General features: G+C 39.4%; 1 protein-coding gene and 1 long non-coding RNA gene across 2 annotated transcripts in view; one reads left to right on the top strand and one right to left on the bottom strand.

Moving 5' to 3' along the window:
- The window catches only part of LOC144004706 (double C2-like domain-containing protein alpha), a 32,994-nt gene extending 11,529 nt beyond the window's left edge, over nucleotides 1–21,465 (top strand). The window contains exons 5-11 of the mRNA XM_077502150.1: nucleotides 1,127–1,236; nucleotides 5,227–5,353; nucleotides 7,478–7,537; nucleotides 12,437–12,639; nucleotides 17,140–17,221; nucleotides 17,414–17,510; nucleotides 18,747–21,465. Of these exons, the coding sequence (XP_077358276.1) occupies nucleotides 1,127–1,236; nucleotides 5,227–5,353; nucleotides 7,478–7,537; nucleotides 12,437–12,639; nucleotides 17,140–17,221; nucleotides 17,414–17,510; nucleotides 18,747–18,883 (816 nt within the window). The 3' untranslated portion in view covers nucleotides 18,884–21,465. The remainder of the gene's footprint in view (nucleotides 1–1,126; nucleotides 1,237–5,226; nucleotides 5,354–7,477; nucleotides 7,538–12,436; nucleotides 12,640–17,139; nucleotides 17,222–17,413; nucleotides 17,511–18,746) is intronic.
- Nucleotides 1–24,465, bottom strand: part of LOC144004709 (uncharacterized) — a 32,993-nt gene extending 8,528 nt beyond the window's left edge. The window contains exons 1-4 of the long non-coding RNA XR_013279431.1: nucleotides 24,404–24,465; nucleotides 18,720–19,015; nucleotides 12,375–12,627; nucleotides 5,165–5,351 (exon numbers count right to left, since the gene is read on the bottom strand). This is a non-coding gene — a long non-coding RNA (uncharacterized LOC144004709). The remainder of the gene's footprint in view (nucleotides 1–5,164; nucleotides 5,352–12,374; nucleotides 12,628–18,719; nucleotides 19,016–24,403) is intronic.
- Nucleotides 24,466–24,836: the final 371 nt, after the last annotated feature.

The raw sequence follows: 24,836 nt of genomic DNA, 5'->3' as shown, positions 1-24,836 counted from the left end.
TTAAAAAAAAAAAAAACGAACAGTAGACTTTTTTTTTTTTTTTTTATAGACAATTTTTTTAAACTTCTGTGGTGCACTCGCAACACCACTGGGCGCATTATTAGGCATGTTCCATGCACTAGTTGCCTTCTGGATCTAGTGATAGCACCAAAATAACCACTAGTTGTCCTACTGGTGTGAAATGAGCCCTACGAAATCTGCCTAGCAACAAGTGACAACAAACCTAAATAGAATCCTTTGGTAAAAAAAGAGAATTTAAGACTTTTTTTTTTTTGTCCACTACTAGTGCCTCTTTTGGCCTACTATTATGCAATTAAAATGTGTAAACTACTGTGGTGCACTAGCAACACCACTGGGCCCTTTATTAGGCATGTTCCATACACTACTTGCCTTCTGGATCGAGTGGTAGCACCAAACTAACCACTGGTAACATGTAGGTGCCTCTACTAGTATCCCGAGTTGTCCTACTAGTGTGAAATGAGCCCTACGTAATCTGCCTAGCAACAAGTGACAACAAATAGAAGCCTATGGTAAATAGGAAAAAAAAAAAAAGAAAAGAGAATTTAAAATAAACAGTGGACTTTTTTTTCCCACTACTAGTGCCTCTTTTGGCCTACTACTATGCAATTAAAACGCGTAAACTACTATGGTGTACTAGCAACACCACTGGGCACATTATAAGACATGTTCCATGCACTAGTTGCCTTCTGGATCTAGTAGCACCAACATAGCCACTAGTAAAATGTAGGTCAACTACTAGAGAGAGAAAAAAAAGAGAATTGAAAACAAATAGACTTTTTTTTTTCCTCACTACTATTGCGTCTTTTGTCCTACTATTATGCAATTAAAAAGTGTAAACTACTGTGGTGCACTAGTAACACCCATTATTAGGCATGTTCCATGCACTAGTTGCCTTCTGAATCTAATGGTAGCACCAAAATACCCACTAGTAACATGTAGGCGCCCTACTAGTATGCCAAGTTGTCCTACTAGTGTTAAGTGTAGTGCAGTAGTGGAAAGAACATTATCCGTAAGACACAGCCATTCTACTAGTGCACAATTGTGCTACTAGTGCTCTGAATTGTCTTATGTGTATACTGTATTTTATTTTTTTTGTGTTGTGCAGGCAAACAAACTGAAAACCAAGACAGTCCGTAACACTTTGAACCCGGTTTGGAACGAGACGCTGACATACTGCGGCATCACCGAGGAGGACATGTATCGCAAAACGCTGCGGTAAGAATTCCCGTCTGGCTCCTTCTTGACAGCAAGCTTAGTCTCTCGCGGCCTATTTTGACGCCGGCCCTCAGCTCGCGCTGCTCTTAGGCCTTTTATGCCTTCTGTTACACTGCGTTCCCACGCTCGCTGCCACCAATCCTGCCAGCCACTGCCCACCGGGATCAGTGAAGATCTCCCCTCAAACCACCACCACCCCACCCCCGCCCCCACCCCCCGTCTTTGTCTAGCCGTGACAGATTGGGGTCAAGCTTAAGCACCACGGGGTGTTTTCATTTCCTAGACCCCCTGCCACCACCAAAGGTGAGGAAAAACTGGGAATCGTCACGTCCACGCGACGAAAAAGTTTGGCCGCGTCGGATTTAAACGGGTTTGACGGACGAGCTCCAGGGGGAAAATGGCTGACCTGTGACATGGTGTTCGGCGGAGGGAGATTTAAGGGCGGGGAGAGGACGACGTATGCATTATAACGAGGGCCTGGCTGACACGGATGTTTTGTGGCCATTTCTGATATTTGGCTCAATAAAATTCAAATAGATTAATCGGACGCTTATTTTCAGCCCGAGAGTTTAATTTAATAGCTCGGACCGGCCCACCAGAAGTTATTGATTAGCATAATGATAAAAAAACGGGATTGGACTTGATTGATCTTGATATCTCTCAAATCATTGTGGCCATCCTTGACAATCACGCCATGTTTTTGTGGTTCAAAAAAATGAATACTACACAGTATATTTTAGAAGGCGCTACGAAGCCCGATACCGGGCCGCAGTTTTTTCCATCATCTTTTGGCGAAGTGTTGCCAACTGTAATTTTATTTTGTGATAGTCCACTTGTCACTTCTAAGATTTCCTTTGAAATTAAAGTGTTAACTCTGGAGATTAATTTAAATTCTTTAAAGTGTTTCAAAACAAATAACTTAGTTAACTCTGTTTTATTTACTTCCTATTACAACCTATAACCCGCAGCCAAACTTAGCTACTGGCGCGAAGATGAACAAATACGGACTACAGGTGGTTTTACTTTCAGTCTTACTTGACCCTTGTTGGAGAAATCTCAAGTGATTTGTTCAATTTACAAAGCCAAATTCAAATAGCAAATTATCTGCACATCTTTGGCGCGTCATCTCAGAGCAAATTGACTTGCTCAAGTTCCCTCCACGGGGGCCTCGCGAATCAACTCTTCTGAATTCTACTGCTTGTGAGCTATTAGAACAGTCTTTGATCCGAAATATATTTACTTTCCATTTGATGATTTTACATGAATTCTAAGATTTTACTCAAATATCTGTTACATGCTATAAAGAAAAAACTAAAAGCAGATAGGCCGGATCAAATATGTGTTCATCCACACTGTGCTATAATTGAATAAATCGGTTTCATATCCTACAAAGTCAATAATATTCTGTATACTTGACGTGCCAGCAAAGATAGATTTCGTGCTGTGTACGTTTTCTTCCAATATACAGACTATCGCGCCATCGCTGGATCATGATATTGTCTAGTTTTGGTAAAGCAGATACTCTATTAAGCCTGAAGGAACTGTCACAATAATATCATATTGTGGCCTCGCTGTGATCTCTACACATAATATATATGTACTATAGAAATAATCTGGCTCTATTAAGAAGGTCAGCTCAAATGAACCCGAAGACAACATTCAGTGCATTCAACATTTGAATGTTATGTCTGTGAATAAATGAATATTAAGCATATGGTATGCTTTTTTAAAAAAAAAAACTAATGATGCAAATACAAAAGCATTATTAGCCAGGTGTGCCTAATATTGTGGCCTAGTCCTGGAAAGATGAAACCTTGAGAGACACTTAATCTTTCTGAGATATGAACAGGCAGGGTGTTTTTTCCCCAAAAGTCATAACACGAACACTGAAAGCAAATCATCCAATTTCTGCTCTGCTGCTTTATTCAAATGTGACAAAAGAGCAGAACTCTATTTTCCTGTGATGCAATTTCATTTTTTTTTTTCTTTACTTCCCCACCTACATGTTTTATCTCCGCTGCCGCAGGATGCAGACGCGGGAATCTGTCAGAGGATATCATCTGAAAAACGTGTCATATTGATTATAGTGCCATTTTCTTTACATAGTTTACTGTATTTTTGGGGTATAAAGTTGAATCATTGTATACAATATGCTGTGGATGCCCATTTCCTGGTGGCAGGGGAAATAAAAACAAATGCAAGGTATGTTGTTCTGCGAAGTGAAAAAAGAAAGTTTTGCTCCCTATAGAAATGCCGATTTTCATTACACTATGCTGTAGCCGTGATGGTCACTTATTCATCTTGTGCGGTTTTAATCGTGGACTTCTAAATTGACTAAACACTAAGACGCACCCTCGTCGCATCTAGCAATTTTGTTACAAAATCGAGACTAGATTTTAGACTCGGTAAAACCAGGTCTAACTTGTGGGCGGCACTATTTGTGGATCGGATTTGATCAAGGCCCAGGCTGACAGAATTGGCGCCTGCGCTGGACGTGTGTGGTGGATAACATCGTATTTTATTCATAAATATGACAGCAGTGTGAGACAACCCTCCAATCAGTGTAGAATTCACTTTTTTTTTCTTTTTTTTTTTTTTATGGGAATAAATGGAGACGATTCCATTGGCAGGGAGTCAGCTGTCCCACAACAGTGGACAGAAGAACAAGACGCCAACCATGCACACACTTAAATTGAGCTTTTTCCTAGACTTGCACTGGGCATGTAAATTAGTTTTGATATGTTGCAGCACATATTTTTATTTCTGACCTGCACTCAAACGATCCCTTTACTCTTTGCATTTTAGCACGTCAGCACCATCCATCATCATCATCTTCTTCCGTTGCCCTTTTCAAAGGTTCCCAAAATGTCTGTAATCTGAGATACTTGACTTGATATTACCTCCGACTTTTGTCACCTGTGTCCCGGGGCAACATCTGACCCCCTTTTCAAGCAATAATGTCTTATCATCACCGCAGACAGAAATGCTGCAGTGCCTGCCTTCTGTCGCCATTCATTTGCAGTTTTCAGCGGATCAAACTTAGCTTGTCTCATTCATATTCGTATTCCTAAAAGGCGGAATCCCATTTGAAGCGCATTGCTGCTGCTTTTCAGCGCACAAAGCAAAAAGCTCTTCGGCACTGTTAGCTTGAAATCAGTTCTTGCGTCTGTCATCTCAGCCACGTCGCCCACCCTCCATCCCCTCCTTACGGCCTCCCTCGCCTCGCCGCGTGTTTTTCATTGCAAACACGCTGCCTTCCTCCACTGGCCCGCTCACTCCCACTTTGGCCTTGTGCAGGTGGCAGGTGTAAAACTCGGAGAGATCCATAAATATGGATTAGCTCGGTCCTGCATGGTACATTTTCTCTATCCTGAGGGCAATGAAAGTAGCACTTGTACAAATATATATATTCGGTATATACTAGTGACGGAATTAAGATGTTTTTGTGATAAAAACAAAACAAAAAAAAAGCTCTGGTGACAGTATAAACAATTCAACTCAGTTCGCAAATAGCGTAAAAATCCTGTAAAAAAATAGGATCAAGCTGTCTACGCTAACTTTATTGTTAAACTAAATATAACGCATATACAAATCAAATGTACTTATTTACTGTGATTACTAATAGTATCTACTTATTTAGATATACTTAGTTGCAAATGCTTATTTATTTACTTAGCTATTTACTTTACCCACTTATTTATTTATCTACTTTTATTATTTGCTTGCCTGGCTAGCTAGCTAGCTAACATGTGCTCATTGCGCTGTATTTAAAACAACCTTTGCAGTTAGCCTGCTAGCTTAATGCTAACACATAACATAAATATAGACACAAGATTGTTGTCCAAATATTATTCTTTGCCTTAAGACCATTCCAGTCATCCTCAAGTTCAACATAAATTATTCTCAATCTTCATTCATCAGCTTCTACCTTTTATTCATGTGTTCGTCCTCCTCCCATCAATTTCCTTTTCCACTTTCTTCCTCTTCCAGGGTGTCGGTGTGCGACGAAGACAAGCTGACGCATAACGAGTTCATTGGGGAGTCGCGGGTGGCCCTGCGCCGCGTGAAGCCCGACCAGACCAAACACTTCAACATCTGTCTGGAGCACCCTCCTCCTGTGAGAAAGAAATACACGCTGAAAAGAGGACACAAATAACAAAAACTTGACCTTGAAGAAATAACTTCCTGTGCGGTGTCGAATCATTTGAAGATGTGAATACTTTAATTAAGGAAATGCACAAAGAGAAGGCAGAGATCGGTTCAAGCAAAGGGATGGGCAGTAATTATTTTACATTTGTATTTGTTTTACACATATGTATTTATACAAAATACATCATAAGTAGCCCTACTATACAAATCAAATAATATTATCTCCTTATTTAGATATACAGTACCTACTCACAAATTATTTATTTACTTAGCTATTTACTTTACCCACTTACTTATTTACATATACTTGCCTAGCTGCTAGCTAGCTAGCTAGCAAGCTACATATACTTGTGTACATAGTTATCTAAACTTAATTATACTTACTAGGGGTGTGAATTGCCTAGTACCTGACGATTCGATTCGTATCACGATTCACAGGTCACGATTCGATTCGATACCGATTAATCCCGATACGAATTTATAAGGCGATTGTTGCGATTTTTTTTCATTCAAATTTAGAAAATACTAATCAGTAAGCTTGTAGAGTGTAAGATTTATATGAAAATGTATTATTTATTTATCTGAAATTTCAGTCTTATAGAGGTTGTAATCTGTTTCATGTTTGAACAGCATTAAAATAAAATATTAAGGCTTAATGTTCCGTTCATATAACATTCTTCCATGCTCAAGGTGTGAATCCTAAAAAAAAAAAAAAAACGATTCTGCCGATTATTGAATCGATTCGAGAATTGCGCGATGTAGTATCGCGATATATCGCCGAATCGATTTTTTTTTAACATCCCTAATACTTACTTATACTTGCCTACTAACCTTATCTTACTTCCTTACTAAGCTACTGTACTTTTTACACCCTGAATTACACACATACAGTACTTACTTTTACAACTTACATACTTATCTATTTTTACTTCTTACGTTCTTACTTACCTATCTATATTACTTACATACCTACTTCTATTTCTTATCTATTTATTTACACTAGCTACTTACTTTGATATACTTACTCACAAATGATTACTTATTTACCTTACCCATATACTTATTTACTTATGAACTTACCTACTTTTTATTAACTTGCGTACTTATGTGCATACACTTAGCTAGCTAGGATATACTTGCAGTTACATAAACTTATACTTACAGTACTTACATACTTACTTACCTACCTAACTTTTTCTTACTTACTACATACTTGCCTACTTTGATATATGTACTTAGAAATGATTACTTATTTACTTAGCTATTTACCTTACCCACATACTTATTTACATACATACTTAGTTACCCACTTTTACAACTTCCTTACTTACATACATGCACTTAGCTAACTAGCTAGTTACAATATACTGTACTTGCATAGTTACATAACTATGTACAGTACTTACATACTTACTTAGCTACCTTGCTTCTTACTTACCTGTACTATACTTGCCTACTAATCTTGCTTACTTACTCACACACTTACATGTGACGTACCTACTTTTATTATTCACGTACCTACCTACCTACTTTTACTTCTTATGTACCTACTTTTATGTCTTATCTATTTCTATTACAAACCTAGTTATTTACCTACTTATTTAACTATGTACACACTATATATCATAAATACACAAAGGAGAAAAAAAAATCTTGTAAGTTGTATTAAGGAGACATTTTTAACAGAAATAATTAAAAAAATATATATGTGTACAATTACACTAAGTCTAATTGTATGATTTACATTAAATATAAAAGCAGAAAAACAAACAAACAAAATCCTAATCTTTTAGAAGAGCTTTGAATAACATGGTTAACAGTGTGAATGCTCAGAAACCCTACAGGTGCTATGTGTAAACATGTGCAATAGTAACGTTATAATGTGCTAAATGCTATCTTTGTAGCATGGCTTAACATGATGGTGCAAATGGATGAAAGTGTCAAAGCATGTTGGGAGGCCGCAGTTTGACTAACCCTCCGAGGCCATTAGGCCATCTCTCATCCCATGACACTCACGCGTGCCCCGTCGTTTTTCCAAGTAAGCCGTTCCCTCAGGTCTGACTCTTCCCATCTTTTTTTTTTTCCCCTGCAGCTTCCCTCGCCCACAGCCATGAGCACGGCACTCAGAGGCATCTCCTGCTACCTGAGAGAGGTGAGGATGCCTTATATCCATACCCTTTCGATATCACACGCAAGCTGGTGAAGGAACGCTTCCCCAGCTGACTTTGTTTGGCTGACCCCCATGGGCCGATCACGCGTCAGTCACACAAGTGACAAGCAAGCAGTCACGCTCACATTCACGCCCACGAGCAATGCACTGCTTTCAATTAACTACGGCGGGGCGTCATGGGGATTTATCCGGCTTAATCCACTTCTTAATACCATTATTATCACGTTGCAATTATAGCAAGCATCACTATTATACAAAAACTCAATATAACAGCACGCCGTGTACATCATCCGCAGAATCAATATTTATCTAAAAACATGACAAAAAGATTTTAAAAATAAAATACAGCAATACCAAACCATGTCATCACCTCTGAGGAACATTCTGGATATTTTGTTGGCGATTGTGAAAATCTAAGTTGAGTGAATAGTTGACTTTTTATTATATTTTTTGAATCAGCTAAATTTAATTCACTTTTAGAGCAGGATTGTTAATTTTTATGAGTTTATATATATATATTTTTTAAATGCTTAATTGTAACTTCGTTTTTGTATTAGTTTTAGTTTTTTTTATATTTACATTGTGTATTTGTCAAGCGCAAGATACAAAAAAAAAAAAACCATCATACCTTTTAGTGGGCTTAATTGACAAACATTAAAAATGAAGGACATTTTCACTATAATTCTAATTTTAGTTAATTTTCAAAATGTAAAATGTAATTTAAGTTTTTTTTAGGCATTTTTGTTTTTATTTTTCTTATATTTTTTCCAATTTTAGATATTTAGTTAGTCTTCGTTAACTATAATATTATTGATTGGCACTTGCCGGTTTCTGAAAAACATTTAGTTGAGTTTGGAGAGGCGAATATATTTTTTTAGGTGTTATTTGTTGTAAAAAGCTTTCAAAACACTGATCTAACTTAAATAGCGGGGATAATTCACTCGCTTCTATGTTTGTCACCAAGCCGCTTTATTGATTCTGCTGATTGTTTTCGTGACGTCCGCCCGCTCCCTCTCGGCGAAAGAGGAAAAAAAAAAATTCCCATTGGTCTGTGGGCGTGCTGGGGCGGCCATCGACGCCTATTTGCTTCTGCCTCCTTAATGAGTCGCTCGCTATCGACCTGTGAAGGTCTGAGCTCTTTCATTACCGCACGCACGCTGCAAATTATCATCTCTAATTGCCAAGTCTATCAGTCACGCAAACGCACTCATTTCCCCAATCCCAAAATATGGGAACTTGTGGCGGATGGAATTTGGAGAAGAGAAGCCGGGGAGACAATTAACGCAGGGAGGATGGATGTGAGGCGTGCGGCATATTGATCACTTTACTGTGTGTCCTGCTCTCGCCTGGAGATAAGACTTAATGAGAGATGGCGCGATACAAAAGAGGCGAGAGGCTGGAAATTCAGCTTCTGCTTTTATGAGAAATCGCAGAGGGAGCTTTTCTGCCAATGACGGCGTTCCCATATATAACTGCACCCGCAAATAACATACAGTATGTGCGTTTGCTTCTGGCCAAGCGGGTGAGTCACGGCCTCCCACTTCAGCCGTTTCCTTCCACCTGTCACTTTGGATCGTCTCCGTCGCCTCGCTCGTGCGTCAAAACCTTCGATAACACTTTGCAGTCATCCATGTAAAGTAGCGAAGCCATAAGCAGCATTAATACGACTCGGTGCCGACGCATCGCTCGGAGTCAGGCGGCTCCTCACCTCTCCCCGCTTGATTTTTAGTGCAGGCGTGAGGCGGCGGCTCGGCTTAACGTCACATGGACCTCGCCGGCGTTTTAAAAATAAATAAATGTGTCTTGTAAATTTGACACGACACAAAGAAGTTGACAACCCTGCCAAATTTGAATGATTCCAAAATAATTGCCAAGTATATGAACTGAGGCTACAAAATTGTGAAAAGTCAAGCCGTTCTGTCCTCTTTTGAACAAGGTGGGCGTGTCCTCTAATTACGCTAAAACCAGCCTGGAAACAACAGCGTAATATAAAAATATGAAATAAAATATAACTACTTAAAGCCTCCATTGGCTGGAATATATCCCACCAGGTCTTTGCAAGGCTTTTGCATGCCGCAACAACGAGGCGCTCTAAAGCAGCCAGACCAAGATGAAGATTCAGTCCACATGCTGACTGTCAAATCAGACTTGACAAAAAAAAAATCTTTCTTCACTAGGAGTGTGACGATATATGTATCGCGATAGTTGCAGTTAATATACAGCCATTGTAACGGCTCCATTGTTCATGACTTATTGAGCAATTACTTGACGGGCCACTAGGGGGAGTGCCTCGTAAGAGTGTCAGGGAAATGGACGGAAGTCTTCAGGTGAAGATGACTCGTGAGCTTAGTTGTATTATTATTATTATTATTATTATTATTATTATTTATTGTTATGTATATATTATTATGTATTTATATTTCTGTTTATTTATTTTAGCATTATTATTATTATTATTATTATTATTGAATTTATTTATTATTATTATTATCATCATTATTATTATTATTATTATTAGTTTATGATTTTTTTTTTATCGTATATTATCGTGGATTTATTACCTGACCAAAATGTCGCTAATCGCGGTATCGTAATATCGTGAGATAATCGTTATAGTAAGCATTGTATCGCATATCGTACTGTATCGTGAGGTACCCAGAGGTTCCCACCCCTATTCTTCACTATTCCAGCTTTCTCCGTGTGACATGTGCACACTCAAGGCCAACAACGACGCTCTAAATCCCAAAGCGCTGGCTGTCAAGTCAGTCATTTAAAAAAAACAAAATTGCCCACCTCCTCACTCTTCTGTCTCTTCTCTCCATAACGTGCGTGCACTCACAGCCGACAACGAGGCACTCTGTATCAGTGACACGAGCAGAAAACCCCAGTCCAGACGCTGAGACTCTCAAGTCAGACTTTTCAAAAAGTTGTTTCCCATTCCTCACTATTCAACCTCCTTCTGCATGACATGCACTTACGGCCAACAACGAGGCACTCTAAAAGAGACCATCTGAAGGCATAGTCATAGTCACATTAGTTCCTGACAACCGCTGATGTGCTAAGTTCTTATGTAGTTGGGGAAGTGGGACTCACAAAAATAAAACATTGAAAAGTTTCACGCTGTATCTCCACAATTTAGAAACTTGACTTTCCTCGGCCGTTGAGGCAACAAAGCTTCTCTTCCATAAGCAAAGTACTTTCCAACTAGAATGTCCACACAGAATGAGTTGCATCCATTCAAGTTAGCCTTAGACAGCGTGAAAGTGCTAATCAGGAGCTGCTTTATTGCCACATAAACGTTTCTCACCAAGAGCAATTTGTCCTTGTATATTGTTGCTGACAATAAAACAGCCCGATGCGAGAACACTTGCAGACTAAAATGTGTGTCGTTGAAAAACGTTCTTACTTGTGTACACACACACACAACATACATCAATATAACATTTGCGGCCAACATACAAAATCAATATGTTTTTCTTCTTTGTCGACATCTATACTAATCCCGGCAAGTTTGAGGACTGGACTCATAAAACGCATCAATGTGAGTTGCGGCCCGGGCTACCTCGTGCGATAAAGATTTCTTAGCATTTGCAATCAATAGGTTTCACTTTCCTAAACAACTCGTGAAATGTTAAAGAGGATCTGCTTAAAAAACAAAAAAAACAAAAACAAAAGTATACCAAGGACCAAAGTCACACTAGGTTGACCTTTTGACCCCAGCTGCATCATGCATCATCATCATCATCATGCTGATCGTTCAGAAATCGATGGATTCTTGCTCGGACATTCGCTGGAGGATAAATACGTAGACAGACACCAAATTTAGGTCTTACCATGTCTTAAATTCACATTTAATTGCGCGAGTAACAAATGCAAGCCAGTAGATCCGTCACTGTGGGAGTACCCACAGCCGACCTCAGTTATGATCGAAAGTTCTGTAAACGTATCTTTGTTGATATCGCGATATTAAAACGGCCACAATATATTGTCGTTGTCATGTCATATTAAAAGCAGCACATCTCTTAAAAAAAAGTCAGATTGGTTTCCATTTGTGCAGTTCGAGCACCCTCTGGTGGCTAGTTTTTTTTTTTGTTTTTGTTTTTTTAGTGCAGCTTAATTTTAATAAGAGATGTTTTGGCCCTCCCATGTTTAAAATCCACACTTATGGTCGGATGAGGAACGTTATATGCTTGTGAACCGAGTCAAAAAGTGGAGGAACTCAATATGTGTGTGCGTTAGTATATAAATTTTGATACCTTCCCTTCTTACTTTGACCATCTCCAAACATTTTTGTTTTGTTTATTTTATTTTATTTGAACTTAGTCAAATGCCATTTTTAGCCTATGTCGCGGGCCACTGAAAAATGGACGGTGGGCCGCGAATGGCCCCCGGGCCATAGTTTGGACACCACTGCTTTAAGTGTTATTAGAGATTGTAGGTTGTTTATATGCATTGATGTTATGTACAAAAGCACAATATTGTGTGTGTGTTTTTTTAAGTATAAGCTCTTTTTTTTCAATATTGTGTTTTTTGTTTTTTTTTGTTTTTTAATAATCGCCAACCTGCCCACAATATCGTGATAATATCGTATCATGAAGTTTGTATATCGGTACAATCCCTACTTATCTATGCCAGTGACTGATACGGGTAACCACTGCTTACACTGCACCGTGTTTTTATCACATACCATCAACGTGACTTCGACGTCACCAAACGACGAGAGCCCCATCTTATCTTTACAACGCTTCGGGGAAATATAAAAGCATGAATTACTACTCGCCGCCAGTGCGGCGTCGCCGTGTTACTTTTGATTACTTACGGGGCTCCCGCAGCTCAACCTTCTGTCGCTCTTCTCATCATCCGTCTCGTCGCCGTCCTCAGTGGGAGACGGAGCAGCAGAGAAGCCTGGAGGAGAGAGGCCGCCTGCTGCTGTGCCTGCAGTACGTCCCCCCGGCCGACGTGGACAGCGAGGGGCCGGTCGAGGCCAAGGAGAGGGTCCGGGGTGGCCTGTGCGTGGGCGTCAAGCGCTGCGCCCACCTGGCCGCCATGGACGTCAACGGCTTCTCAGACCCCTACGTAAAAACGTAAGAAGAATAACGCGTGGTTTAAAAATGATGGTTTTGCCTTCTGAAAACACTTTCCCAGTTTTGCTTTTGATGTTGTTTAGTTTGAAAAATATCAGTGTCCAAGTCACTGCTTTGCTTGACAAAAAGCACGTTTGCGCCATTTTTTATTTTATTTTTTATTTTTTTGGTGAATCCTATGCGGGTTCATTTTGTGCAAAAATAACTTGTAGTCGTAGAAATCGCCACTAGGAGTCACAATTGTTGCTGTGCAGATAAAAGTGCGAAAGCAAAAGTTATATGCACCTGCAAAGTAGGGGTGGGCGCTGGATACAGCACAGGACCATTTTAACCAATCAAAAGAGCACGTTTGAGGCAGATGTGTAAGCTCATTGGACGACAACAAATTTATGAGTTACTATGAGTTACTTTTGCTACAAGTTACTTTTGCTACAACTACAAGTCAAGTTACTTTTGTAGTACAAAAAGTTGCTTTTGCTACAACTACTAATTAGTTTTCTACAATTACAAGTCAATTGTAATTACAATTACAAATAACACGGTTGCAACGGTTATAAAAAATTTCAGGTCTGCTACAATTGCAAGTTACTTTAGCGACAACAACAAATTTATTTTCCACAACTACGAGTTACTTTTTCTACAAGTTACTTTTGCTACAACAACAAATTAATTTTCTACAAATACAAGTTGTTTTTGCTACAACAACAAATGTATTTTCTACAGCTACAAATTATTTTTTTATACAACTACGTTATATTTGCTACAATTGACAATTTGCCAAATTTATCTCCATGGAAACATACGTGTGCAACATATAATGAGACCTCCGAGTTTCATTATTCTGTCACATATGGACGAATGGGTGATTGTGTTGAGAACTCCAAAGGCACTTTATAGTGCTATTGACCCTTTAACAGTGTGACAACATACCTATTTGTTTCCGTCACTACATTTGGAGTCCAACAATGAATCCTGCGGTGGTCATTAAGTCAATGAAAGCACAGAAACAATCTCATAGTGTACCCCTGACCCCCCATGAGTCACCTGCAGCCGTCACTCGTGAATGACCGCCCGATTCGTCAAGATAACGGCGACAGATGACGGCTGCTTTCCCTACAAGCGGGAACCACTGCCAGTGCGTTCATTCATCAAGTTAACGAGGGCGGCGTGGTGTGGGATGTCAGTCTTCAAAAAGGGAGCGACGGACTCCACGGTTGGGGTCACACCACGGAGCGGACTCGAGAGTCTGGCAGGGTTGTTAGTGTCACAAAAAGTCCCCCATCGTTTGATTACTCATCGGCGAAGGGAAGCAATACTGTGCATGTCAGCGAGGTCAGCCAGGCTCCTCCGCTTGACTGATGCACTCTGACAGCAAGGAGACAAATGAGCGCGGAAATGTTCTTAATGCCACACTTTTTTTTTTCTCCAGAGGCTTCCAGCTTGTTCCTGGAACGAGCGGATCGCCAAACAACCCGCAGTCATGCCCGCGCTTGAGCTCACAAAATAGACACGCGCGCGTGATGGACACGTCGCGCAAATTAAGGATGGGAGTCACAACTGTGCGGATTTGGCTCCATCCGATGTTTGTTGTGACAAGGATTGTGCTGCAAAGCTCCTCATAGATCAGCAAGCAGCCCAAACACAAATAAACCAAGATTAGATGGATACATCGATATTAGAGACTAAATTGGATTTGTTAAAAACAAAAAACTATGTTAAACTTAATGACTTGATGAATAGTGAAATTAGCGTATTTTTCCTTAAAAACACTAAAATTTCCAGGCCATTCATAAATTATTTACATTAATGAGAAAACATGTCTGAACCAGCCTTATTTTAAGACATCGTGTACTTGTGGAGGCTGCCGATTCTACTCACCGATACCTAGAGCAAAACTAAATCTGACAATAAGTCCTCCTCACCAGTAGTTGGTGCTATACTGCGGCAGTTTGACACATTGGTGAATCATCACCTGCATCTGAAATAAAGTACTTGAATCCCTTTTTTTTTTCAAGTGCTATCAAACATCCCTAGTGTGAACCATTTTAAACAAAAACATTAAAAAATAATAATAATAATATTTTAAAATCAATTAAAAAATATATATATTTTAATATCACACATGGAATTTACCAGACCATTTTAAATTATGAATAGGTAATTAAAATTGTTAGAAAGAAAAGCAGAAAATTGATTGAAAATTGTGGGATATCTATATAAAAAAATAAAAAATAAAAAAAAAAACAATCTGGGACCATTTTAAAACAATTTAAATAAATGAATACATTAATAATGTAGTTTGTGGGGGGTACAGACAATTTTAAACAAAACCAAAAATATATTAATATATCCATCCATTTTCTAAACCGCTTATTTTACTCCTCACAAGGGTTGCGGGGATGCGGGAGCCCATCCCAGCCGGCTTCAGGCAGTAGGAGGGGTACACCCTGAAGCTGGTTGCCAGCTAATTGCAGTATATTAATATAAACATAAAATAATATTTTTAACAATAAATAAATAGTTGTGATTGTTCTGCAAAAAAAAGCTGAACCATTGTTAATAAATCGTAAAAAAAATGTGGAATTTGTTATAAGCAAAATAAAAATCTGTTATTGTAAACTAAATTACAAAACAAAAAAATATATAACACAAAATAAAACTACAAAAAATAGTGTAACTACAACACAGTTACAAGTGTAAGGTGCATCACATCAAATGATATTTTGGACTGTTTTCCTTCTAAAACTAAATTAATAGTTAATTTAGCAATTGAGGACATTTCTAGGAATTGCCCGTGATCCGTGCCACACACAAAGTGCGTACACGTGTTGCCTCCTTCAGCCAAGTGAGCCCCCGCATCCCACTCATGCGCGGTGATGCGCCTTGTTTCGCTTGACGTGTACGCTCGCATCTCTGGCCTTTGGCGTCAGAATTCTTCTCGAAAGACGCTTTGTTGTGTCTGCGAGCGTGTGGGAACATACGCTCGCAGACACGTCGAGCTGTGGGTGGCAAGCTGAATAAGAGATTTAGCCGCGCTCCTTCCAAATACATGTAGGGGGAATATTGGATGGCAGATCGCTGACAGATGCTGATGCAATCTGTGGCGTCGGTGAAGAAGATGGTGCTCAGTCCCGCAGCAACTCCCTCACGAACCCCAAATCCATCCGCCCAACTTGTATCAAGTTATCACTATGTATGATATCAAATATTTTTGTCATTAAAATTACATAATTGTACCTAAGCATCATGCAAAACTCGACACAACAAACAAGCTCCAAATTTAGCGACCGCCGACCACAGAGTTTTGTAATTGTAGATGCTAATGTGATAGAAGTCGCGTCCAAGTCGGTTAACAAACGATGTCATTGATGTTTTATTACAGCGCGTTACGACGTTTCTCATCGCCAGTCCCGTTGTCCCACTCAAATGATACAAATACATTAAGACTAGTGACGATTGGAATAGCACAAGCTCGAGGCTAGCTAGCAAGAGCAAGCGAGGCTAGCTTCTATTCTCATCCATAACCATCTTATTTTCATTTACACCGTGTTGTAGCCAGTCCAAAGGAAGATACGTCGTTGCAGAGGTGTGCGTTTGATGTGAGCCTGTTATAAAATGGGCGGAAAGTCTGTCAGTCCTTCAATGATGGCGGCGCGTCGATGCATGGCGAATGACGGATTCATGATTACAATGCCGTTGAACTTCAGATATTGACGGATTGACGATGACGGAAGATGGTCCTGACTGTTGACGAGTGCCGAATGACGGATGCTCAAAATTCATTGACGCGCCCACCTCTGCGTCGTTGGCGGCCTGACGGTAACTTTGAATCACTGACGGAATACAAAGAGGCCTTTTGGGAACGAGAAGAATCTATATTGTTGGTCTAAAAGTTGTCCAAACTGCTTCAAATTATGTGCTATTACTCTTGTCAACGGCTTTTTTTAACTGAAGATCCTAAAATAGCGATGTCGAAATTTAATTTAGCGATGAAGGAAGCTCGATTAAAATAACAAATGAGGGAATGACGGGCTGGAGATGCCTGAGATAAGGACTGCCTGATGACGAAGGACTTCCAGGTCCGCCGCTAGTTAATGACGCGTCCACCTCTACTTATTTTCATACTCTCACACCATCGCAGGCATATGAAGACTGTGTCAAGTTGTTGGACGGCCATTTTGCTGGACGTTATACTTTGGCAACAGCAACAGACGGACGAATCAGAAGATGAGATATCAAAAACCCTTGATTCGCAATTAGGTGACCAACGTTCAACCCTTACTAGCAGTATCAGAAATTGAATAATACTGCTCAATTTGTGAGGTTTTAACTTTATGTTTGCAGTGGTCTCGAAATGCAAGAATCTGTCCCGCCTCAGAAAATCCAGGGATAACGCGCTTGGCTTTCCATATGAAATCAGCTTAGAAAAATCATTGCTATTCCTCGCAGCAGGTGGCCGAGTCGCAGTAGACGATGACGCTGTCACACTCTTTGTCTCAGGTACCTCAAGCCAGATGTTCAGAAGAAGTCCAAGCACAAAACCGCAGTCATAAAGAAGACTCTCAACCCGGAGTTTAATGAGGTACGCCGCCAGTGTTCATATGCTCAATGCATGACTGCAAAGAGAAAGCTCATTTAGGTTCCTATAGTCCTCAGACACACTCTGCTGCATCCGGAGCCAATTACTGTTTGCATACGATCATGCTGGCTCATTACGGACACGCCGGCCAGGCTGTCGGAAATAACGGCTCCACCTTTTGCTCCCTCTTGTCAGGAGTTCTTCTACGAAATCTCCTTCTCAGAGCTCGCCACCAAGACGTTAGAGGTCACCGTGTGGGACTACGACCTTGGCAAGTCCAATGACTTCATCGGTGAGTTGGAATGCTGCGCGATTGTGACGTGCGAGTACTCGCTTCCATCATTCTCCACTGGCACCGCTAGTAAACAAACCCTTAATTGTCATTTGACAAAAAAGGACAATTGAGAAAACAGGGAAATGACTTGACTGATAATTTTAGCCTTCTTGTGAAGTGTTCCTCAAGGACAACCCAAAAAATATATATTTCAAACACAGCAGTGAGAAAAAACATCTCTGATTTGGGGGATGAGTGAGAAGTGGCAATAAAACTGGCCAAAATCCAGATGTCAAGGGAGTAAGGAAGTTTGCATACTAGTAGTGAGAGTGTAAAACTAAGTCTCAAGTCATTTCTACAGAGATCTGCACTCTAATATCCCCGAATACTCTCAACAATGATTCTCAACTGTTGTCTTGCTATCTTCCGATTGTTGCAAAGTCGCGACACTTCCTGGCACTTATCAAATTCTGTATGTGCTTTGTGGGGACTCAATACTGTTCTGAAAAAATCTGAATACAGAATTTTGGGACCCGACCCACCAGTTGAGTTTCACTGCTATAAAACCTACTGACTACTTTTTAGCTCTCAGAGTTACCAAAAACCACCAACTAATACCAAAAAGTGCAGGTCTTGGGATTGATGAAGATACGGTACGACTAATGCTGGGTTTACACCTAATGATATTCAGTCTCAGACTAAAAACTGAAAGTCAGAAGGAAGTTTTACAACTTTGTCTTATACTTTAGTGTCAAGTGGTAATCTCAGCTGATTTAGGTCAAACTTTTCCTAGTCTTGGTCTTCTGACAATATCAAACATGTTTGATATTATCGCAAGTCTTTCAGTCTTTGCGGTGATATGACTGAACCAAAAAGTAATAGATGAGAAATCTAAAAAAACTAGAAAGAGGACGCTTTGAGAGTGGCATGGACGAGGGGCAAACAGCGGTGAACATAAGACTGCTCCAAAGACCGTCATGGTCCATGGACCGTCCGAAAGCCGAAAGCAAATAGTCTTGTAAATGGTGACCCTGCAAAAGTCACAATGTTTTTAAAATCTCAGTCATGAGGCTAGATAACGACTAAAACTCTATAACGTCTTTAAACGTGAGCAGGTGTGAGATGATAGTTTCCCCAAGAGTCTTTTCCAACTCTTCGGATGTACAGCTAGCTTAAAAGTCAGAGAAGCTAGCAAAAGCTTACAAAATGTAAAGCCTGTTTGCTTACCTATTCTGGTGTCTCTGTGATGGTCAGGGGGCGTCTCCTTAGGGTGCCACTCGCAGGGGGACACCCTGCAACACTGGATCGACTGTCTGAAGAACAAGGGCAAGAAGGTGGAACGCTGGCACACGCTGACCAACGAGCTGCCCGGCTCCACTGCGCAGGAATGAAGCGCGCCTCTCGGGGCCGTGCAAGCGACGACGCCACATCGCGGGCGGCGGGAAAGAAGGACGGCGGAGGCTTTTCTGCATGACTGTCAACGGACTCACAGCCTCACAAATGACGTCATCACTCATGAAAAACTGAAAGACATCAAGTCGGAGAAAAGCAGGTTGAGCCACAGGTCATGACGGGCCTGATCATCACAGCCGGCGCAAGCTGTTTTTTTTATAAGCATTGGGATGTGTGCTACATTTTGTCGATTTTGGTGGTCCTAAAAGCACGTTTTTGCAGACGAAGGGTATTAAAAACGGCATTTTCAGATAAGACGAGCACTGGGTGTGTATAGGAATATCACCAACTACTGACCTGGCATGTATAGGCTACTAGCGAGTTTTAAAAAGTTTTGCAATTTTGCAAAGGACGAAGTACGGGGTTGTAATCTAGCGCAGTCCTTCCCAACCTTTATTGACACATGGCACCTACATCACCCACAAAAAAACTCCAACATTAACCGAAAATGCTCTATAAAAACTTGAACACAGTTACAACCCGCCCAAGAGACAAAACCAATGACCAACAGGAGACTGAACAAAGAAGCTTACAGCATTTGAGATTCGTTTAGCGTTTAACCAGCGAGTTCCGAATCAACTCAAATGGGTTAGCATTTGTACTTTTTCCTAAAATCACATCATAGTCCAAAATAAATGAACATCCAATTTAATCATAATGATAAATGGAGAGCACTTATCTAGCACTTTATCACCAGAAACCATCCAACGCGCTTTACCGATATTTACGTACTCCTATTCACATTTTTGAAAAACTCTGAGCTGTGTCAGCCTACCGAAAGATTTATTTTCGTTTTAGTTTTTTTCGTTTAAAATAACTTAATTTACAGTAACCTCGATGATCCCTTGTTCTTTTGGAAATCCAATCCGCTTGTGTTGTACCAGCTGCTAAGCTAGCAACTAAGCTAACCTGGGTGGTTTCGCTTGCTGCTAGGGCGGCGTAAGAAAGAAACAAAGGTCCTGATACACTGCCTAGCTTGGCTTTATTGACTGACTGCTTAACAGTTTAATTTAATGCTCACTTGAAAGCAGATGGGAGCTAACAAGAGAGAGGAAAGGGAGAAACGACACTAAGCTAGCACCAGTTAGCCTTGTTGTTTTGCCATGGTTATGTAATCAATAATAATTTTGTCATTCAATGGTTTATTACTAGCTAGCTGCTTGGGTTGATTACTTGTGTGACACTACAATAGGTTACACACTCAATTTACTCATAACATACAAAAATAAGAAAGGCAGCAGTTAGCTACACAGACTAATTGGACCTTCTGGCTTTGGTGAAACAGCATTACATTGTACTACCTGACACTGTACACCTCTGGCATAGATAGATGAACTAATTCAGTGGAATTGGATTATTTCCCACAGCACACCTGATTATCTCTAAAGTCACAAAGGTTGGGAATCACTGCGCTAACAGCTCTTTTGCTTTGACATGAACTCATCCAGGAAATAAGAACATTTTGCGAAATGGAGGATTTGTGTATCCTATTAAGTTGGACAAGTCATATTGCACATCTCGCTCGCGCCGCTGCAACGTTTCCGATGATCTTCAAATAGACATTTTGCATTTATTGGATTTTGGATCTACGAGCTTGTCACAGCACGCACCGCTGACGGCCTAATAAGCTGGAAAAGGAGAATCGGCTCTTCCACGTTAATGACTTCTTGTCAAATTGTTTGCATGTTCACTATTGCTTGCGTCAACTCAGAGACGAGGAAGAAAAACAAAAACGTGCTGCAGGGTGACGTGTTCATCGTTGCTGCCAGTTGCACTCTTTTTAATCGCAAGATCATGTTCTCATATATTTGTTTTTTTCTCATGTGCTTCAAGTTGTAAAATGTGTCAACGCAAATATCCCAAAGTTACAAACATTGAGCGAGGGACACTCATACCAATTATTTTTATTTTATTTTTTTTCCGACCAACACAACACACATGAGGACTTGACTTAATGTTTGTTGTAGTACCAAGACTGACCTGTGAGAGGCAGCATGGTGCCACAGGGCATCCAGATTTACACAAAATACAAACAAAGAAGCGTAGTAGTAGTAGTTGTAGTAGTAGTAGTAGCATGAATATTTATTCTATATTCTAGAATAGTAGTACACAGTCATTTTATGAGCGTACATCAAAATTCAGTCCAATTGTTGGTATGCGTGTACCCCGCTCGGCGCACTTCCTCATTTGCACCACAGGAGGCGCTGTACATTTTCAGGAGGACCAGTGAACTTATTCCATATTTGCAGATGGCCAAAGCTATGCTTGACAAAAATAAATAAATAGTGCTTTGGCGCCACCCTGGTGCCAAGAATGTTGGAGTGAACGAAGGAGCTTCATTTACTCTGGCCATAACCTTGTCTAATGCAAAAGACTGCTTTGCTGCCATCTTGTGGCATCTATAGGTAAATGCAAACCTATTTCCTGTGAAGGTTATCAATTATTCACATTTATTGATTTACACAAGCACAGAACATTCTCCAAAGCAGCCGCAATAACTTGTGGACAAGGCATGCTAAAAAAAAAAAAAAAAAAAAAAAAAAAAAAAAAGATGTAAAAATATATGTCTATATATATATTGTTCGATGCAGGGTGGGGTGGGAGTGGGAGGGCATTTTTCGGTTATTAGTCTTCTGGAAGTGAGCATGATTTATTTTGTATTCCATAAACTGTTCTTAACGATTTGCTTTGTGCATCACTCTTATTTCTTTCCAATAAATACAACACTGCCCCTTAGAGGCCGAAATGTACAACTGCACATTCCCCCGCCACCACCCACAAATCTAAAAGCTGATCTTTGTCTGTCTTGTTGTGGAGTTTGACCTCGATGGCGTGTGTGAGTAATGTTGTGTCAACACGGATACACGAGCAGACGCGGATACAGACGAGATGTGATGGAAGGAAAGCGCAAAAAAAAAAAAAAAAAAAGACGCAGCAGCAACACAAGAGGAAGAAGAAGATCCAAGATGACATGTTACATCAAACACATTGACTCAAGGCCACACAGCTCACATACGAGATTATTTTCAGGGCCTACAGGATAAGATCAGTTAAATAATTAATGAAACAGTAGGGGGAGATCGTTTTTTTTTAAGTATTTTTTTTTTAATCCCCACAAAATTACACATAACTAGTACTAATAATAAATGAAATAAATACCAATAATTAAAAATCTACCTGTTTGAGAAGTTTAACAAGTTGCAATTTTATAACAAATTCTGATTATTATTATTATTATAATTATAATAATTATTATTCATTTTATTTATTTTTTATAACACAAAGAATAAGAAGATTAAAGCCGTATTTTTTCAAGATTGTTCTTAAAGAAAGACAAATTGCCAAATTGTAATATGATATTAAAGTCAGAATATAAGGAGGGAAGAAAGACAGATTTTAATAGCTGAGTTAAAAACAAAAAACTTTTAATAAATAAAATCACTAAAAATATAATTAAATTAAAAAAATATGTTAATTATTATTAATTGTTTTTATTTGGTATGTAACAAAATAGAAAATGAAACTGAGTCAAGATTTTTTTTGGGATTGAACAAAATAAAAAATGATACTGAATCAAGAATTTAATTATTTATATATTTATTTATTTTATTTTTTTAATTGGGACATTTAGTACCACTTCTTTTCAGACAACAGGATTCTTTGGCATTTAATAGAATAGAAAATGATAATTAAGCATTTTTTTTTAATTGGGAATTTTAATACCACTTTTTTTTTTTCCCCCAGACTGATACCAGTACAATTATTCACTCGAGTACTCACCAATATCGAGTACTGATACTCGTATACAATTTCAATTAACACGGATCATTGTGAATCCTATCGTTCTGATGCACATGAAGATTCACTGATGTGCCAAATGACCCCAGTATAGCACCAACTACTGGCAAGGAAGACTTACTTGATTTCAGATTATTTTTATTTTTTTCTTGAAGTATCGGTGGCTGGTATCGGCATCCTTGATGAGTACCTGATACCTTGAATTTATATTTTATTTATTACATTTTCTATTCTACATATTTTTTTAATTGTTTGTACAATTATAAATTAATAAACAGCAGAAATTCCACAATTAAAGTTCCCCCTTTACAGGTCAGCTTGCTGACATTTTAAAACGGGCACCCATGTTGAAAATTGCCCTCTTTTTGACTGTTCTGTTTACAACGCATCATTGTGGCCTGCTGAGACCCATCAAAAGGTGCAACATAGCATTTATGGGTGACACAAAAAATGCTGTGGGAAGAGAAAAAAAAAAAAAAAAAAAAAAAGACACATTGATGGTAGTAAAGCTGACAATGCTGGTGAGAAAACACACCGCAAGGCTGTTTGTAGGACATTTCGACACTGGGAGCTTCGAAGCAGATTTCAAATATTGAATTTTTGCTTATTTACAACCAACATTTGTCAATGTTGAGGTTGAGATATATTCAAAAGCTAAATCCAAGTACATATTGAATGTCAAATTGAAGAAATGAAAATTAGTTGTGCTTGGCTCGTGTTCAATTCAAACCTGCAGCCTTCGGAGGACGCCACATTCACAAATGAACGAGTCCAGCGAGACCATTAAGCTACAATTATGTGCATATTATAAACATATTCAATTAGAAGGCCATTTCTTATGCCGACTGGAGGAAAACACCCTGTTCCTCTCTTTCCACGTGATATGTAATCGCTTCAGAATGTACAAATGGCAACGTCATTATATGCTCACTAGGCACAAACTACATTTTGCCTTTACATGATTAAAGCTCAATTTTGAGAAGGATTCGTTTGCATAGAAAACGTCTACACGACATTTAAAGCTCAGCTCAAAATGTGTTGTAATACCAAATGATGTGTGCATATGCGCATTTGTAGTATAAATTTGTGTTTTTGACTTGCCACTACTGCTAATTTGTGAGCAGAGTAAGGCAGACTAGCTTTTAGCATTACACGTAGAGTAAATATTAAAAGTGTCCAAATATATTGATATGTGTGAATTAGCAAGTACAGAATATGTCTCCAGAATAAATTATTCAGCGGGCAGATTCATCCCATTCATAATGCATGGAGGAGAGAAAAATGTAAATAACGCCACAAAGAGGATGAGGGGCGAGAAAAATGTTTTTGTGTCACGACAGGGCCATGTTTCAGGATTTAATCGCGCACTCTCACACGAAAAAAAAAAAAAAAAACATGGAAGAAGTAGTGCAGTAGGTTAGAATTGTAATAAGGGCTGGGAATCTTTGACTGTCTCACGATTTGATTCGATTCGGAATCGATTTTCGATTGATAATGATTTGTGCTTCATTTTATAGATGAGCAAGTAATTGTCATGCTCCAGCCTGATTCGGTAATGCTAATTAGCGCGCTACTCGCGGCACTTTTATCCGTCAAAAGAACGGCTATTCATACAAAACACTTCAGGAACGTATACAGAGAAGCATCTTAACATTACTCACCGACATATGCTCTTTATATGCTGCAAAATATCAACTTTTATTAGCATACCTTGATCGTGACTTTTTTTTTCTTCTACTCTCTAATGTGGCAACAATTTAACTGTGCATCAGAACGTGCTGAACCACACTGCCCCTAAGTGGCCAAGTCGGGTACAACATGAACAGCGTTCCCAGTGCACAAACAAGGGCAAGACAGGATCAAATAATTTAAATAAAATATATTTTAGGTAATTTAAAATCGATTCTGGATTGAACTAAATGAGAATTGCGATCCTCATGAGAATTGATTATTTTGGAACACCCCTAGATAATGTTCAATATGTGTATTCTTTATCATTGTGTTGTGGTCGTTATTGAGCATGCGGAGCGACAGGATGCCGGCGGCACACCACAGAGTGCTTGCTGATATGAGCCAGCTGGATTGAATCCCACT

Source organism: Festucalex cinctus, chromosome 17 (genome assembly GCF_051991245.1).
Source record: "Festucalex cinctus isolate MCC-2025b chromosome 17, RoL_Fcin_1.0, whole genome shotgun sequence".
Taxonomy (NCBI): domain Eukaryota; kingdom Metazoa; phylum Chordata; class Actinopteri; order Syngnathiformes; family Syngnathidae; genus Festucalex; species Festucalex cinctus.
Note: the sequence above shows the minus strand (reverse complement) of the source record. Positions and strands in the feature narration are given on the sequence as shown.